We start from the raw sequence: 18,418 nt of genomic DNA, 5'->3' as shown, positions 1-18,418 counted from the left end.
ATTAAATAAATGATAAATGTTATGCACACACTGTCTACTTGATTTTGATGGTGGTGTTCCAGTCTTCATCCAACATTGGAACAGCTCGTCCTGCAGCTGCATCAGTAAATAGGGAAGTAGGGAAGAGGACTGAGCTGATATAATCCCTGCCCGACTGCCCTTCCCCCTAAATCTGTCCTCAGACGCAATCAGAATGATGCAAGCAGGCGTTTTATTTTAAGATGGAACAGTTTGTGTTCAACACACTGGAGGCTGACTTGGAGTCCAGGAGGATGTGGACTCAAGGAGGAGAAGTATGGACGTCAGGTGGACAGAGGGGGGAGGCAGGTAGACAGAGGGAGGAGATGTGAGCAGGAGGAGTGGGGGCAGAAGCAGGTGAAGGGGCAGAGGGTGGGGGAGGTTCCGCTCCTCCTCCCCACTGACACACTGCTGCGGTTAATCCAGATTACAGTGTCTAAAACAGGTCGGCTAAATCTGCAGGCCGACCAGCAGTACAGAGGCTGCTGTCAACCCCAATCACTCACAAACACACACCCACACACACACACACACACACACACACACACACACACACACACACACACACACAACACACAGTCGTAATCCCCTCTGTGCAAACCAGGTGCCACCAGCAGCTCAGCACAGGCCGACAATAACCACCCCAGCAACCCCCTTCCAGTCCAGTTAGGTTGATACTGTCACACTGGACACACAGGCACAGACACACACTGGCACAGCAACCATATTCTTTTATGAGACCGTCTGCAGACGAAGACACTGCTACAAGATGAGACAGAGTTGGCACTTTCAGATCGCTGAGTCATCATAAAGTCCAGTGTGACCTTGGTATTTCCTGAGTCGATGAGTGTGACTGTGTAAGGGAGGAAGGTGCAGATCAACCTGTCAACATTTTCAGTTTGTGTAAGGCTCCACACATATTCTACACCTGCACTTTGGAAAAATGTGAGCTGTTCCCCATAGCTCCGCGGACGTAGGGGAACATACTACCTAGCAAAGGGGTTGATGGGAAATTTCTCTCTGCTTAAATAGGCTGCCTATTAAGGTGGGTGTGTATAATAGATGATTGTGGTAAATGAGGTGTGTCACATGATGTGTGTCACATGATTGGAGCAGCGCAGCTCGAGTTGGCTTCCTGAACTAGCTCGCAGGGTTCGCTCCATTAATAAGAATGTTGTTTATAGAGCATGTGTCAGAACACAGTTACAAAGTGCTTTACAGTAAAAACAAGGAATATAAAGAAAATCCAAACAGTCTGAATCATGGTGAAGGATTGAAACAGTTAGAGCAGTCAGTTACCACCAGCTGAGACAGCGTGTGGAGGTCTCCTCTTAGAACAGCAAAGTCCAGGAGTGCAACTGTTCACATGAGTCAACCGAGCAAAATCCTGAGCATGTAAATAAAAAAATCAAATATAAAACTGTTCATTTTGCAGTAAATGAAACACTTGACATATAATAAAACTTCATCAGACTGAGGATGTATTTTATTCATGGTTGAGCTGGAGTGAACTGCTATTTACAATCAGGTCTCAAACCAGATGCTCCTTTTTCATAGAATCACAACTACAAGGAAACATGGTGTCATTATAACCTCATCACGTTAGTTACTGAAGATGTGGTGGAGTAGAAATGTAATGTAGCATAAAATAAGAAAATTAAGTTGATTGCAGCTTAAAAGAGAAATCCTTTAGTAAATGTAATACCTACTGGATAATTAAGTTTTAAATTTAATTTTAGTGATGTTATGTCTTAACAAAGGTAATAACTAATAACTGCACAGTGATGGTAAACCTGATGTTACATTCTATTAAAAAACCCACAGCCACAATAATTTTGGTGTGGACTCGAACACTCCTCTGCTCTATTCCCACGATGACATCGCTGGATCCAGTGGTCCTTTCCCCAGTGAGCCCCCATCATCGCCATGGCAACCAACTACATCCTGTCTGATCTCTATAAACTGATAACCCAAGAATCCACAATAACCTTATGCAAGACACATTTGGGTGTGTGTGAGCGTGCAGTGAGTCAGGAGTTGCAGAGTGAGGTGAGGTGTGTCAGTGTGGAGGATGAGTGATTACAGTGGACAGTAATCCTGCAGATGGATTAGCAGATGGTATTAGTAGGAGAAGTGGGGGTGTAGCACAGTGCGGCCTCTGAACTGTCCCAACATGCCGCAGCAGCAGCAGCAGCAGCAGCAGCAGCAGCAGCAGCAGCAGCAGGTCTCAGGGCTTCACCCCAGTAATACATGTTACTGGACAAACTAACACACACTGTGGAAAGCTCACACAACAGTGATCAGAGAATATGTAAATAAGCCTGTAGTTTTATTGTCTGCTGGTGTTTTGGGGGCAAAATTGCTGTGGAGCAAGTTTTGTTTAAAGTTTGACACTTTTTTTGGTTTATCCTTTTGGCAAATGTTTTTTTTAAACTACATGTTAAAGTTGAAGTTACAACAGACCCTGAACAAGTCTTTACATTGTGCATTTACTCCATAGTAACATTTATAAAATGTAGAATGTATGGCGGGTTTCAGACATTAAGTTACCCACGATAGGAACGTCACCCCTTTATCCGTATGTTCGTGAATGTGCAGATATGAAACTGTAAGGTTGAGTTCAGTGTGCTCAGTGTCTGGGCCTCCAAAGCAAAAACCTGCTTGTCTCTAAGCTAATGTCCATTTACTACATGAACACATGAGATGTTAAGTTTCTGCTAAACAGCTCTGATATTAGTTATTGTTGATCATTCAGAGTTTGTAATCAGAGAGCGAACTTCTACTGCAGCTTACTAATGCTGCTGCAGAATATGCTAAATATATTATGAAAATAAATATAATAAATTGATGTAACAATCAAGTATATGTCCTTATACATAGATGCATTTTTCTTAATCAATGCTTTGTTCTGGTGAAGTTTAAAGATAGACACCAACCAAATTTGGTTTCATTTGGTATCACAGATATCTATTTCTGTTAAAGGTTATAGGTGATGGACCCAGTGAAATAAATTTCAGTTTGCACCTACATTTCAAATGATCCTTCAGGTGTTTCTCTTCGTGGTTATCATTCTCAGCTTCAGACTGAACTCAATCAGACTGAGCTTTAGTGTAAATGTCTCTTAAAATCTTCTGAAACATTATGTTTCTCTAAAAGCAGGTTGATACGAAGACAAACAGATGGAGAGAGGCATTGGAATGAGAAATAATGGTTTGGACTCTGACTTTTATCGAGGATATTTGGTTATAGGTTAGGTATTAGTAGTTATTAGTTTAAGAGGAAATGAAATGATGTTTTGCTTAACTGTACTCCTGAGGAGTAAAACTGACCTGCAGGAGAGTCCCACTGTTCTATGGCTAGTAAAGCTTGATGAGTGAGTTTCTATTGACACCTGCTGGACATGTCTTGTTATGACAGAATACATTGAAGTTGTATAAGTGTTCGCCAGCCCTAAAGAACAATAACCTTTTCAGATAAGAGTTATGTGCCAGCAGAATATGAGTTTATAATGAATCTAACACGCACAGTAGTGCATGGTATTCATTGAGATGTACATCATTCTAATCAATAAAAATAATGCAAACAGAAAAGATTCAGAGCAACAGCTCAGCGACGGTAGAATCCCAAAGTATTGAAATACAGACATTAACCACCAGATGGGAGCAGTGTGCATGCGATGTGTCAAATACGCCATCAATTTACAGCATGAAGAAAAAACCGTGCGCTGCCTTCCCGAGCATTGGTGACTCTGTATTTTACACCGAAAATAAATCATAAAGTTAGTGACCTCAAAAGAAAATCAATCCGCCACAGTCACAAGGTGATTTGCTTAAAATAGATAAAAGAGCTAACTCGTAGTGAAATAATTAAGATATCAGCCGTGCAAACGAGTATTTTATTGTTATTTACGACTCTTTTTTTGTTGTTTTCCAAAACAGAATTGGATTCAAAAAAACGAAAGAACATTTGAGGATGATAGAGGTGATGCAGTCTTCAATCTGAGGGAAAGTCTTGTCATGAGAAACCGCATTTTCTACTTCGTTGAATCGTTTGGAAACCCTGATTTAAATGTATCAGATGGCCGTGAACGCAGCTCCGCTCAAACCCGGATGTTTTGCTCCCTCCTACTGATGTCAAGTTGTTTTTAACAGCCACAAAACGGAAATAAAACATTTTGTCTTCAAAACAAAATAATCACAATTGCATATTCCGCCATTAGAACGCTGAGTAAACCGAATGGAGTAGTTGTATTTTGAAACAATTCCTTTTCTGGTTTTCTCTGACTTGACGCGGCAGTGAACAGTCAGAAGAGCAGAGGAGCCGCTGGCCCAGCATGAACACTGTAGACTCTGGTGAATTCTGATCAGCCCGGTGAGCGGACCTCCTCCTGCAGGATGCTCCGGGAGAGCTTTCCCTTCGTGGAGGACAGTTTCAGTCGCTTCCCGTCGCAGAGCAACATCTACGGGCTGTGTCAGGCCGGGGAGCAGCAGCTGCTGACGGCCACTCTCAAAGGGAAGGTGGTGTGTTTCAGATACCAGGAGCTGCAGCTCAAAGGAAGACCTGTGGCCAAAGAGGTTCAGTTCACATACATACCAGGTACACACACACACACACACACACACACACACACACACACACACAATCATTCAAGCACACGCACGGAAACACATACACACTCACAATCACACACACTACACACACACAATCATTCAAACACTCATACACACACACGCACAATCACACACACTTACACACACACACACAATCATTCAAACACTCACACAATCATTCAAACACTCACACAATCACACACACACACACACACACACACACAATCATTCAAACACTCACACACACACACAATCATTCAAACACTCACACACACACAATCACTCACACTTACATACACATTCAAACACACACACACACACATACACAATCACTCACACTTACACACACTCACACACACACACACACACACACACACAATCATTCAAACACTCGCACACGCACGCACACACACACTCACAATCACAAACACTTACACACACACACACACACACACAATCATTCAAACACACACACACACACACACCCACCCACCCACATTCAAACACACACACATACACAATCACTCACACTTACACTTAAACACATACACATATACATATACACACACACACACACATTCACATATACACACACAGTCAGACAAACTCACACACACACTCACAGTTACAGACTCACACTTTAAATAATCAGAGTAAACCTTCTAATGACATCTAATCGTCACATTGATTGAAGCAGTATAGATAGATAGATAGATAGATAGATAGATAGATAGCACCTGGTGTTTGAAGTATAATTATATTCTTATATACTCATACATAATTTGCTAATTTTTCATGTTATTCTGCGTCATATCAACATGACTTATCTGAAGTATCATCATCAGTATCATCTTTGCAGTGTTGTTGAACTGCAGTTAGTGATCTGGTCAGACACATGCAAAAGACTAATGTACTGCTTTGTTACTGGCTCCTAGGTCACTGAAAAACTACACTTGTGAGTGTTAGATTGTTCAGGCGATAATGAAACTTAAAAAACTTGAGGCCGTTCTTCATTTCTGCCGCATTTGTGTCTTCACTCAACATTGTGTATGTTTGTCCCGTCACAGGTTTAACTGCCCCTGGGACATCCTGGTGGTGTATCACAAGTGCATCAGGGCACTATGGGAATGTTTAGTATGGGAATGTTTCACAAAAATGCAGAAAGTTAAGTTCTTCAGTGGTGGACATAGTCTCTTCAACACCCCCCCAGACACCAGTTATCAACATATACAACTACAACACAACAGTTGATGGTGGCACAGTTCCTCATGGATCATCATATTGTCATGTCGCCCTGATACACTAGTGATGCACCAGGTGGTAGTTGAACCTGTGACAAAGTCGACACAGCTACTGCATCACCACTCTGAAGAAGCAGAAATGAAGAAGGGCCTCTGCTTCTTAGTGGTTTATCATCACCTCAATATTTAGACTGTGTGAGTGTAGTCTGCAATAAATTAAAAATGATGAATCCACCATGTTGTATTTCTTGAAGATAATATCCAGTGACCTGCAGGAGCACATCAACAAAGCAGTGCATTAGTATTTTGCACGTTTGTGACCCTGCACTGATCACTAACTGCTGTTCAACAACACTGTAAAGGATTAGTAACGATATCTCAGCAACAAATCAACAAACGAAGACCTAACTTTCAGGATGTCTTCATGACTTTATAAACAAATCTTTTATAACTCAAAATACTCTTATTATATAACATTAGGGGGTAACATTATCTTTAGTTATGGAATATGGAGCTGGAACAGAGCTTTAACATTATGTGTTAACCATTCCGCTTTGACATAATTAAGGAGATATGACCAGTCAAAGTCACAGAGTTCCAACTTGGTCAGCCCCTTGATGAAGATCCCAGACATCTGAGAGTTTGGTTCTGTGTGTTTTTATCATATCATCATCAAATCAGCGTGAAAGATGTAATCAAGATGGTGCAGCCTCAAACAGTGATGGACCTTTTCTTTAGCAATGCAGTTTCTGTGAATAATTTTGTCAAACATTTCATCCTACCTTCATCTAGTTGATGCAGAAATTGTATCAATAGACGCCTTCACCAAGTCTCCACCCAACAGAGGCCTGGTGGTGGGCATCACGTTTATAAAGGTATTTCCATGTTAATAAATCCAGCAGTCACAGCCTGTGTGTAGTGTGACTGTAGTAAGTGCTTCCTGCAATGACAGCAGTGTTGTTAGTTACGACTGATCTCCTGCAGGACTCTGGGGACAAGGCCACTCCGTTCCTGAATATCTACTGTGACTATGAGCCCGGCTCAGAGTTCAACCTGGACTCCATTGCACGTGAGTGAAGCAGTGTCCAGATGTGTACGGTCCTCATCACTCTACCAGATGTTTCCCTTGCTGATTGTTGGTGTGTCTCTCTGAACAGAAAGTTGTCTGAATCTGGAGCTGCAGTTCACGCCCTTCCAGCTGTACCACACAGAGTAAGTTTAAGGTGTGACGCACTAAAACAATAAACAATATTAATGCTAAATACAGAAGCATCTCATAGCTAACTTTGTCGTGAACCGTGGCTTTTCAGTCAAAACAAATTATGTACAAAAATTAAGTTATGTGTAATAATGTGAAATGACACAGGGAAAAAGTATTGAACACACTTACTGATACAGTATTTATTTAATACTTTGTACAAAAGCCGTTGTTGGTAATGACAGCTTCAAGACGCCTCCTGTATGGAGAAACTAGTCGTATCCATTGCTCAGGTGTGATTTTGGCCCATTCTTCAACACAATCAGTCTATAAATCTTGAAGGTTCCCTGGCCTCTTCTATGAACTCCGATCTTCAGTTCTTTCCATAGATTTTCAATTGGATTGGATTGTGGAGTCAGGTGATTGGCTGGGCCATTCTAGCAGCTTTATTTTCTTTCTCTGAAACCAATTGAGAGTTTCCTTGGCTGTGTGTCTGGGATCATTGTCTCGCTGAATTGTCCGCCCTCGTTTCATCTTCATCATCCTGGTAGATGGCAGCAGAATCAAGAATGTCTCGGTACATTATTCCATTCATCCTTTTCAGTTATGTGAAGTTTGCCAGTACTGTATGCTGAAGAGCAGCCCCACAGGCTTGTCCAAAGGTTTTGCAGCAAACTTTAAACGAGCTTCTACATGCTTTTTCTTCAGCAATGGAGTCTTGTGTGGTGACTGGCTACAGGCCATGGCGGTTGAGTGCATTACTTATTGTTTTCTTTGAAACAATTGTACCTGCTAATTCCAGGTCTCTCTGAAGCTCTCCACAAGTGGTCCTTGGCTCTTGGACAACTCTGATAAATCTTTTCACTCCTTTGTCAGACGTTTTGCGAGGAGCACCTGGTCGTGGCCAGTTTATGATGAAATTATGTTCTTCCCACTTCTGGATTATGGCCCCAACAGTGCTCACTTGACCATTCAGAAGTTTAGAAATGCGTCTGTAACCAATGCCATCAGTATGTTTATAATGTTGCAAAGGTCTTGAGAGAGCTCTTAGCTTTTAGCCATCATGAGATGTTTCTTGTGTGACACCTTGGTAATGAGACCTTTTTATAGGCCATCAGTTGGGACTGAACCAGCTGATATTCATTTGCTGACAAGGGGCCGGACTGCTTTCTAATTACTGACAGAGTTCATCTTCTGTCTTGGCTTTCGGTGCCTTTTTGCACCCCCCTTTCTTAATGTGTTCAATACTTTCCCATGTTTCTCATTTCACATCATACACATAACTTCATTTCTGAACTTATTTGTTACTTGGGTTGTTACCAACATCTGGTGAAAATTTCATGTCAATAGCTCGTTTGGAAATATAGTTACTGAGAAAAAGGGTGACGTGTTCAATACTTATTTGATCTGCTGTAGATGTATTTATCCGTCCAACTGGAAATATAACGAATGCTTACAGTCCAATTGGTGTTCACCATGGTTATAAAACTAAAACTCCCTTTATAGAGAGAGTTATATCTCATAGAAAGTTTGTAACAGTGTCGTTAAGTAGAAACGGTAACACTTTATATTAGGGAACACATTAACCATTAACAAGTTGCTTATTAGAATGGATATTAGAGGCATATTGGCTCTTTATTAGTCATTATAAAGCACTTATTAATGCCTTATTCTTAATTACCTTATTCTGCTCCTAATTCCTGCTTATTGATGAGTAAGGAAGGTGTTGTACATGAATTACAATCAATTGCTTGGATATGTTCACTTTGTGTGTTCCCTAATATAAAGTGTTATCGTAGAATCTATAATTAAATATGCAGTGACTCAATGAAAATTAACATACATACCTAAATACATTGTACAATACAAAGTACAATGTAAAGCCTTGTTTACCATATTGTTTAACATATCTCTACTATCTGCAGTTCTTTGCATCACTGTGTGAAATCATTAAACTATAATAGATTTAAGGAAACCAAGAGCAGCTTCATTACTATTACTATTCTACTATACTATACTATACTATACTATACTACTCTCTCTCTCTCTCTCTCTCTCTCTCTCTCTCTCTCTCTCTCTCTCTCTCTCTCTCTCTCTCTATCAGAGTGCAGTGTGACGATGGCGGCAGTGAGACGGTGTTTCTGCTCAGCGGCCATGACCAGAGGATCCACCTGTACAAGGAGGTCAGCCCACAGACTTCTTTCTCTCTTTGTGTGTGTGTCTGGGTGTGATCAGCTTTTTTTCAAGACATTTATTTAAATTTCTCTATTTTAGGTATTTTATTCTAATTCTTAGTTTTATCGTAACAGATTTGTCCTAAATTACATTTATTTAAAATATGTTTGACATTACTTTTTCTTTTTTCTTCCGTCTTCCTCGTTCACGTTGGCTTAAAACCTGATAGTAATGAGTTTTGCTATTTATACTAGAGGTCAACTCTGATTCATCATGTAAGTATCAGAGCATCATTCAGCCTGACGCTTTTGTTTCCAACAGAACGCCTCCCTCCACCAGTTTGAAGAACAGCCTGTGGAGAAACTCTTCCCTGAACTACAACAACTGCCCAGCAAGTTAGTCTGTGTGCACGTGTGCTCTGTTAGCTGTGCATGTGGCTGTTTGGTTGGTTGTGTGTGATGAGGGTTTGAGCGAGTGAGAACATCAGGAACTTGTGAGTCACTCTCTGTTTTCTGTGTTTTTATCTGACTCACAACATTTTCTATTAATTTCATTTAGCTGTGGTCTGGTAGCCAACACTATGTGCACTGGTAAGGCTGTTTATTACCTACAGTGCTATACTGTATGATTTTCTAGAGTTACATGATAAATCATGTTATACAATTAATTAGCTCTTCAAAGATATGCAACAGATCTTTTTATATTTCAAACTATTGCATCATATAGAAAAGAGAGTCATATGTTGTTTTAACAAGAAATGGTTTGTCTGTTTGTATAAGATGTGTAGTGAGACATTATTAAGAGAGCACCAAACAATGTCAAAGCTCATTTTATACATCTGTTTTAATATCTTACATAAACAAAAAATATATCTCTCTATCTATATATTTATATATTTCTTGGAAAAGTATACGGTGGACACATCTGATTGCACATTCATTTTAAGGGACAATAGGAACTGCAGCTGAATACAATAGTGTATTATAATAACTGGGAAAACATACTCAAGATAACACAAAGTTAAGGAGAAACTGTGGTATGGTCCGTGACTATACACAAATACTATATGGAACTGCCTGAAAATCCAAGGACATCCCCATCACTATTGTTCTAATTGGAAATAGTACCTGACTATACCATCTGTTTATGATAGTCCAGTGTTACAGGATGCTACACATTCTGTAGACACAGAAGAAGAAAATAATTACTATTCATTTTATGAAGCCCTTCCTCAATTCTTTAGCGGACAAAGTATAAAATGTCTATGTTTAGAAGAAGATGGACACCAGTTATTGACTTCCTTGTAAGGAATTTTGTTCACCTTATATTTGAATGTTAAATTTAAATTATATATGCAAATATAGACATGTGTATGTTTTTATACACCTTTTCGGGTGCATGTGTATGGGGTGTATATACAGTATGTATGTATGCATATCTGAATAGAGGTATTTGTGTGTATGTATTACTCCTGTAAGGTGCTCTTCCATCTATGTGAATGAAGTGAAGCCCTATCTCGATCAGGTTTTAGTAATGTTAATTGCCTGTTGTTTGAAGTGGCAGTAAAGTTAAAATGTGTAGGACCTTGTTAAAACACTTCATAACAGTAAAGAAAGCAAATATTTAAATGTACATTTTTTATTATGGCAGCAGCACGGTGACAGTAATCAGTCATACATCGGTTAGGATATATATTTCATCCTAACCCTCATGTTGTTAACCCATGTTGTGTTTCTCCTCCCTTGCTGCAGTGTGCTGTGGTTGGACATGTTGAGTTTACCTGGCAGCAGGAGAATCTCAGCGTTCGGCTGTCAGAACGGCTGCGTTGGACTGGCTCTGGTGAATCAGACTGGGCCAGGTGAGGGACTAACTCACAGAGTAGAGAATTAAAGATGTTCCACTCAGTCACATATCTGTGTCTTCGACCAGACTCCTGTGTTGAAGTTATTATGGCGTATTGAAACTGTATGTATGCAAACACTTTGTGACAGTTGTTTCCTCGTACTTATTGTGGAGTTCTGCTCAGATTAAAGGTGTGAAGAGTTCATGTATCTTGGGAATCCTGTGAGGTCGCATGACTCATTAGGATGACAAAGATGTCATTAGTTCTGCATTAGCAGCTGCAGCAAACATCTGTACACACACACACACACACACACACACACACACACACACACACACACACACACACACACACACACAGATCTTAGAGACGGGCTGTTTCTGCCTACATGTTCTTCATGTGCTATCACCATGGTTACAGTCCAATCAGAAAAAGACATATGAGCCATGTAATTATCATTTCAGTCATGTCTGACAGCTACAATATCTCCCACGTTCAGAAGTGACAACGAACCTGTGACTGCAAAAACCTCCATCACCCTCAGTAGCTAATGAAATCCACTATTAAAACTAATACAGTCAATTCAGCTGACTTTCACTGCCATTCACTGTTTGTGTCTGGTTTCACTTTATAAAGAACTGCCACAAATACATAACATAACAGCAATTATAATTTAGGCCTTTTAGCAGTGGGAGTAGCCATCTTGAAATTATTCATTAACACTCCAAGGTCACAACAGCAAGAGGTTTTCCTGTTCTTCACTCAGTCACGACAGACCTGTTTTCACAGCAGATATTTTCACTGGTCATAGAGGGAAAATTTAGTAAAACATCAATGATGGCTCTGCTTTTGCAAATGTTCCATTCAGCCATAACCTAACCCTGCATGCACAATACCAGCAGTTTTATTTTACACTACTGTTCTTGCTATGACATGTCAGCATGTCTCCAGTGAAGAAGACCCATTATTGATATAATAGCTGTGTCGGTGTCCCAGATCTCTCACTGAATAATGCACAGTTTTTACTGCTGACCATTTTACATGCACTTTATAGTGTCCTGAAAACAGAAACAGTAGTGTCCATGCCATATATTTTCTCTAAACAATCCCACAGTGCAATGCACCTGTCCTGATGATGCAAAATGATGCTGCGCGCATGCAATGTCAGCAGAATGAGAGGAACAGTAAATGTAAAGTGACTTGTGGATGTTCACACATTATTTCAAGGCAGTTAGCCATGGTGCTAATAACCTTGTTGTTGCTGCAGCTAAACAGCTTCTTTTGTTGTGTTACATATGAATAGCAGTTTATTACCAAGTGAAAGTAAACTCTACACTCACAGTGTATAGCTCCTGTAAAATAAGCTGGATCAGTTGGGGTGTTTGTTGATATGTGTGTAGTTCTTATGAGAGTTATCATTAGTGTAAGTAACTCTTGATATCTGTGACTTTGTTTCTATCATGAATGCCCCCCCCCCCCCCCCGTGAGAGATATAATGTAAATGCAGTATGACACTGATTAATAAGTGTCCAAACTCTCAATAAACTACTTACTCAAATGTAAAGAATTGATTATATAGAGATTAGAGAAGGAGTGAATGAAGAGGTAGATTTCAGACACAGCCTCAATAAAAAAAGTGGGGTCACTAGTAGAAAATACAAGCCATGGACAAGAACATTTTTGGAGAACCCTATATATTGCATACATTTCACACATTCGTACAGTAAAATGGTCCATTAAGTGCACCATAAAGTACATAGAGAATGGATCATGTGTGAAGTAAAATCTTAGTTATAGTACATGTAATATAGTGTTAAGGATTGTTTGTCAAAGAACTGCATTCATTTCATTCGGTACACAGTTTGACCTCATCTGTGCACTAATCAACTATGGGATGAATTATATTTACAATGTTGTGTCTGTGCCGTATGAATTTTTCATACACAGACAACAGCAGTGTGTCATTTTAAACTAGTGGACACTGTAGAGAAATACATGTTGACAGCAAAGATCATATTTTGATGGTATTAAATCTGAGCATGGAAACTGGTGCTAAATGTTTGTCTGAAGGAAGCTGTCATGATAATGTCTCTTATGACTGCTATTCGTACATTTAACTACAAGTGGCAGAAATCACTAATATACCGGAGGACTATTCCTTCGAGTGTTTGAAATCATACTGTGTGTTTTTCCAACAGAGGTTTTGCAGAGCTGGCGGGTCCAGTTTGACAGTCCGATCTCTACAGTGCTGCTGTTTCCTCTGAGATTCCAAGCCGAGCCCAGCCACACCGGGGGAGAGACAAGTATGTCACTGCTCTGCTGTAGTTAGCCTCTTCTTCGTTTTAGAATCTGCAGTTATCCTCACCACTGTAACTTCTTCTTCAGGTGTGGAAATGGAGGGCTACAACCTTCTGGTAACCAGTACCATTGAGATGGCAGTTGTCTACAGGTCAGAAGCAGATAAGACTTACATAGGTTTCATTAAATTACTCATTTCCTGTGCAGTGTAACTTAGACTTATGACTGGAGGTGATTTTGGTGTTTTACTGGTCTATGTTCTCTTAGAGATGTCCAGGAGTTTGGATTGACTCGCTCCACGTGTCTCTCAGAAAGTGACCAGTGGGACGCGGTGGTCTGTGCTCTAGTCATTGACCTGGATTTTGATGGGCAGAAGGAGGTGCTGCTGGGAACATACGGACAGGTCAGAGCTTCTCTGTACTAATGGACTTCATTGATATTACTTTAAAGGATTAAAGTGGTGATCTTCTGTTTTTTAATCTCATTAAAAGTCATGAAAAGACCAAAACAGAATGTGTTAGTCCATCTCTCTCTCAGTACTTTCTGACTTTATTAAGAGTCTCTGTGGCTCAGAGGATTAATACTTGTTTAGGTCTTTTCATGGGATTTGTTGACAATAGAAATTATATAGAACATAGCCAGCCTCACCAGTGAAGGAAGGTCACGAATGCAGTAGGTCCAGAGGATTTAAAAATGATGGAACGTGGCAGACGTGTTTCTTTGCCAGCCAACGTGGTGAGGTGTTAATGCTGATGGTGCTATCCACCTGTCGACCCTGCAGGAGCTTCTGTGTTACAAATTTCATTCGGTGGGGAGCGGACAGTTCCAGCTGCAGTGGCGGCGGAGCTTCAAGAGTCCTTTGCTGTCCATCATCTACTTAGACTTGACCGGGGACGGTCTGAAAGAGCTGGCTGTCCTCACACTAAAGGGACTGCATATCTTACAGGTATGTAGCAGAAAGCAGAGATGATGCTGAACAACAGCAGTATAGCAGATAGCTCATCTGCCTCCATTGTAAACACAAACACGTTTTTACTTGAGAAGTGAACTGAAGCGCATATCAAATAATTACTGACTCCCTCTGGTCACCAGCAAAATTGATTTAACTGGTTGTTAAGTCATTTGTTTGATGCATCTTGTTGCATCATTAATCAATGAGCTCCTAAAATTGACCAACAACCTCCAAAGAAAAAGAAGAAGTCCCCACAATCTCCTACTGAACTATAAAGATCTCGACTCTGGTACCGTCTGTATTCAAAACCAACTGGCCTCAAATCTCCACCACCTTCTATGTGTCCCAACTGATTGTGTGTTATTGGACTTCTCTCTGTTTTCAGCATAGTCTCACCTGCACAGCTGATTTGGTCCTGGAGCGGCTCACCCAGAGGGTGTCGGCACTGACAGCTGGCTCTGAGCTGGAGTCAGCCCAAGCTCCAGACATTGAGGAGAAGGATGTTCCAGCTAAGAACCAAGAGTGTGCAGCTCACACACCATCAGAATAAGCAGAACACAGCAATTATTTCCATGTGTATAGTCTCAGTGGTTCAGACTGAAGTATGTGCCTTGTATTGTCAGCTGTGCATATGTGTGTGAAAAGTTAAACTCAGCTGTGAGGACAGACACTTGTCGAAATCACAAACCCCTTTCACAATGGTGAAACTCTGCTTATTGGTTTCATAGTGGATTCAAGAAGAATTCAAATCAAACCAAATGAATAGAGTTCACTGTAAATGTATGTAATGATATATTACAGCGCTGTAGATAGTGTACAGTAGTTTGCTGATAATAAAGGACACATTTGGATCCATAGCCTTTTTGTTTGGTATTTATCTTGTGTACTAATATTTGATTTAGTATTTAATTCCAGACTGTCTAAACAGATGCCGTTGAAGTTGGGTCATTTCACTCTGAGACTGGAGACCTGTAGTTTAGCATAGTGACACGTGTTACTTAAAGCATCTAGAATCATATAATACTGCCCTTGTAAGAAGTGAACTGGTTAACACCTGCACATGTGTATTTTTATAAGGATGCAAAGAACAGTCCACACTGGAACACCCTCTGTTCTTCAGGCTCTGAGACAGCACATCCAAACTGAAATAAAAATAATGCTTTGTGGCAATTGACCATGTCACGGGGCTCTCCCACACACAGCCAGAGACAGTTCTGTTGCTTTGCAGCGTACTTTATTAAATCAAACAGTAAGCGTAAATTCAAACTTAGACTCTCCATGAGCTTCGCCTCGTCTGTGTGTCTCTGTCCTCTTGTGTGTCCTCTTGAGGCTGCTCAGCTGCTGCCTTTTAAACCTGAGACCAATCATCTAACAGCACTCAGCTGCACTGAATGATCCTCTGTGGTGCAGGTGCTCTCCCGGCTGCCTCACCTCCACATGCTAACTTCATTAATGTAAGTCTGAGCTTTAATTAGAGAAGGTTTACATTAGTATCCTATCCTTCGCACTACTATAAATGGAGAGTGGTTTGTGTATTTGTTGTCATGTCAGGCTACTCCTCAAAACCCACTAACCATTCCCCTCTGAACTTTCCCCAAAAAGATTCAGGGGATTTGCATTTGCATATGATCTTTATCATCTATGCTTCTTGTCATTTCATTTTCTATTTTAAAATCCAATCTGAAACATTTGCACGAAATTTGAAGAAATTCCTTCAAGGTGTTCCTTAGGTTCACAAGTGAAAAAAGGGGTTGGGTTAGTCGGGAGTCAATGGAAGAATGGCAGAGGTGTGGTATGAACTGAGGAGGTACGAGACTGCAGTTTATAATGCACGGAACTGATCACCCAAGCGAGGAAGAGCCAGATGTTTGACACCTCTGCTGTTTCAGTGATATCTTGCAGCCCTTAAACTATCCTATCTGCTGACAAGACTGGTTTGAGTAGGAAAAGGTGCATTTTCCTCTAACAGTCACTGTTGCAGTCGAATGTCAAGTCTACAGAAGATTATAGAAAAACAGAGGAGCTTCTCTGCTGTTCATGAAATCCTGCATGATGTTTATTCTGTCACAGTTATGTATTTTCAGTGTTCCTCTCATGTTCCCCTCTGCCTTCCTCTGTGCTCCACCCTGTGATTCTCCTGTGTTGTTCTCTGTGTCCCTCTCCTGTGTTCCCCTCCTTGTCCCTCGCTATGTTTCACCCTGTGCCTCTCCTGTGTTCATCCCTGTCTTGGTTATTGTATTTTGTTCTCGTTGATAAGTTTGTTCAGTGCTTCCTGTTTTATTTTGTAGTCCTTGCTCCCTGTGTGTTTTCATCCGTTGACTTCCTGCCCTCATCAGGTTCACCTGTTTGTCTTGTGCCACCTGTCCCCAGTTACTCATTAGTTCCAGTGTGTATTTAAGTCTTGGTGTTCCCCCCATGTGGTTGTTGGTTCGTCATCGTCAATTCTGGTCAGGTCCTGTCCGTCATCTCGATTCTGGTCCTGTTCATGTGTCCCGTCAGCTCTCGTCACGTTTCCCCGTAAGTTTGTTTCCTGCCCTTTCTGTGTTCCACTCCTCTTTTTGAGTGCGACTTTTGTTTCCTGAAGATTTCTTGTGTTACATTTACCCCCTGTTAAATAAAATACACTTTTTGTTAAACCTTATTTAGTTTCTGCGTTTTGGTCCTTCCCTTCCCTTTTCCCTACCGAGTCCGTTCCCTGTCCCCCTTCTCACGTCACCCCCCCTCTCGAACCCTGACAGTACGAACCAACCACTGTCAGGGCTGTGGCCTTCTCCAGATGCAGGTGATTGGGAGGAGCACACTCAGCCACTCAGACACTGTATCCTGGTAGTTTAGGAGTCTCTTGATAAAGCTGTGCATAATACTTACATTCAATATGTTTGATTTTAAAAGCTCCCAGATGAGCCTTAGTGCTGACCAATAGACGTGAGGGTTTGGCCTCATCCAGTTGCCTCTTCAGTTGATCAGACCTGTCTCCTCTTCTCAGAAACACCATATCTGACGAATCTTTTTTTTTTTTTTTTTGACGAGGAGGGTCCTGATGCTGGCAGTTTTGTTGGGTCAGCTGATGATGGGACTTGGATCTAAAGAGTAGGAAAACATGAAGAAACCTTATTCAGCTCACATTCTCTGAAAACATTGTGACATTTCTATTCAAAGAAATGCTTTTTAGGATTCACACTGTGACTGCACTTAACAGTGATCAGTGTGCTAATTGTAGTTAGTTTGGAAACTCAAAATGAACTCATAACTTCAGCAAATCAAAGTCAGAACATGCTCACATTGGTAAGTGATAATAAAAAAAGATAAAATTAGCCTCCCGTCAAAGGCTCACTACGTGGTGATGATGAGAGGCAGCTGTGTCAATGCATCGTTTCAATGCACCTTCAAATGTTGCGGGAACAGCTGATGAGCCCCTCGTTCTTGAGTTGCTCGTCTTTCAGCAGCCTCGCTCTGTTTTGGCTGTGTCTTCTCCTCAGTCCTCTAAGTGGTTGAAAAGCTCTAGGTCACATTCAGCTCTCTCTGCAGGTTGTGGAAGTCTCTAAAAATACTAATAAATGAAGACAGACGTATTAAAGTTCCTCAAACGGTCTTTAAATTTGACTCTGACCACTCAGAGATGATGGCACAAACAAAGCCAAAGCCATTTTCACTCCTTTTTAAGTTTTAGAAGCTGTTGTTACAAGTAGAACGAACTGTTGGGTTAGGGTTAGTTTTAACACATTGTGCCCAATTATAGGAGTTCAGATGTTGTTAATATTTAATTTAAAATCGTTAGCAGTCAGTGACTATGTGCTCTTGCTTGTTGTGGGGTCTCTCTGTCTTCAGTCTTCTCTTCAGCAGGTGGACTGCAGCTCAATCAGATCAGGTGACTCAGCCTGTTCCACCTCTTCATCCTGCAAAGATCGGTGGTTTCTTTTGGGGATCAGTGTCCGGCTGAGTGATGAAATGTCAGATGGAATGAGACTGGATGCGTTTTTCCTCATTGTGAGCAAACCATTGTTTTCTTCTAAGAGCCTCATTATTATTTTCACCTCTTCACTTCTCAGACATCTACTGCTCAATATAAATGACAGCTCTGAC

At 40.9% G+C, this 18,418-nt stretch overlaps 1 protein-coding gene across 1 annotated transcript; it reads left to right on the top strand.

The window, feature by feature from the left end:
- The first annotated feature begins 4,103 nt into the window (after positions 1 to 4,103).
- kptn (kaptin (actin binding protein)) lies at positions 4,104 to 15,192 on the top strand. The gene is made up of 12 exons (XM_020085322.2): positions 4,104 to 4,614; positions 6,662 to 6,744; positions 6,854 to 6,938; positions 7,027 to 7,081; positions 9,172 to 9,250; positions 9,564 to 9,637; positions 10,994 to 11,100; positions 13,284 to 13,388; positions 13,471 to 13,534; positions 13,651 to 13,786; positions 14,165 to 14,329; positions 14,721 to 15,192. The coding sequence occupies exons 1-12, from the start codon at positions 4,413 to 4,415 to the stop codon at positions 14,883 to 14,885; spliced, it is 1,320 nt and encodes a 439-aa protein (XP_019940881.1). The 5' UTR covers positions 4,104 to 4,412; the 3' UTR covers positions 14,886 to 15,192.
- The last annotated feature ends 3,226 nt before the right edge of the window (positions 15,193 to 18,418 follow it).

The sequence above is a fragment of the Paralichthys olivaceus genome, chromosome 15 (genome assembly GCF_024713975.1).
Source record: "Paralichthys olivaceus isolate ysfri-2021 chromosome 15, ASM2471397v2, whole genome shotgun sequence".
Lineage (NCBI taxonomy): Eukaryota > Metazoa > Chordata > Actinopteri > Pleuronectiformes > Paralichthyidae > Paralichthys > Paralichthys olivaceus.
This window is presented reverse-complemented; position numbering and strand designations above follow the sequence as displayed.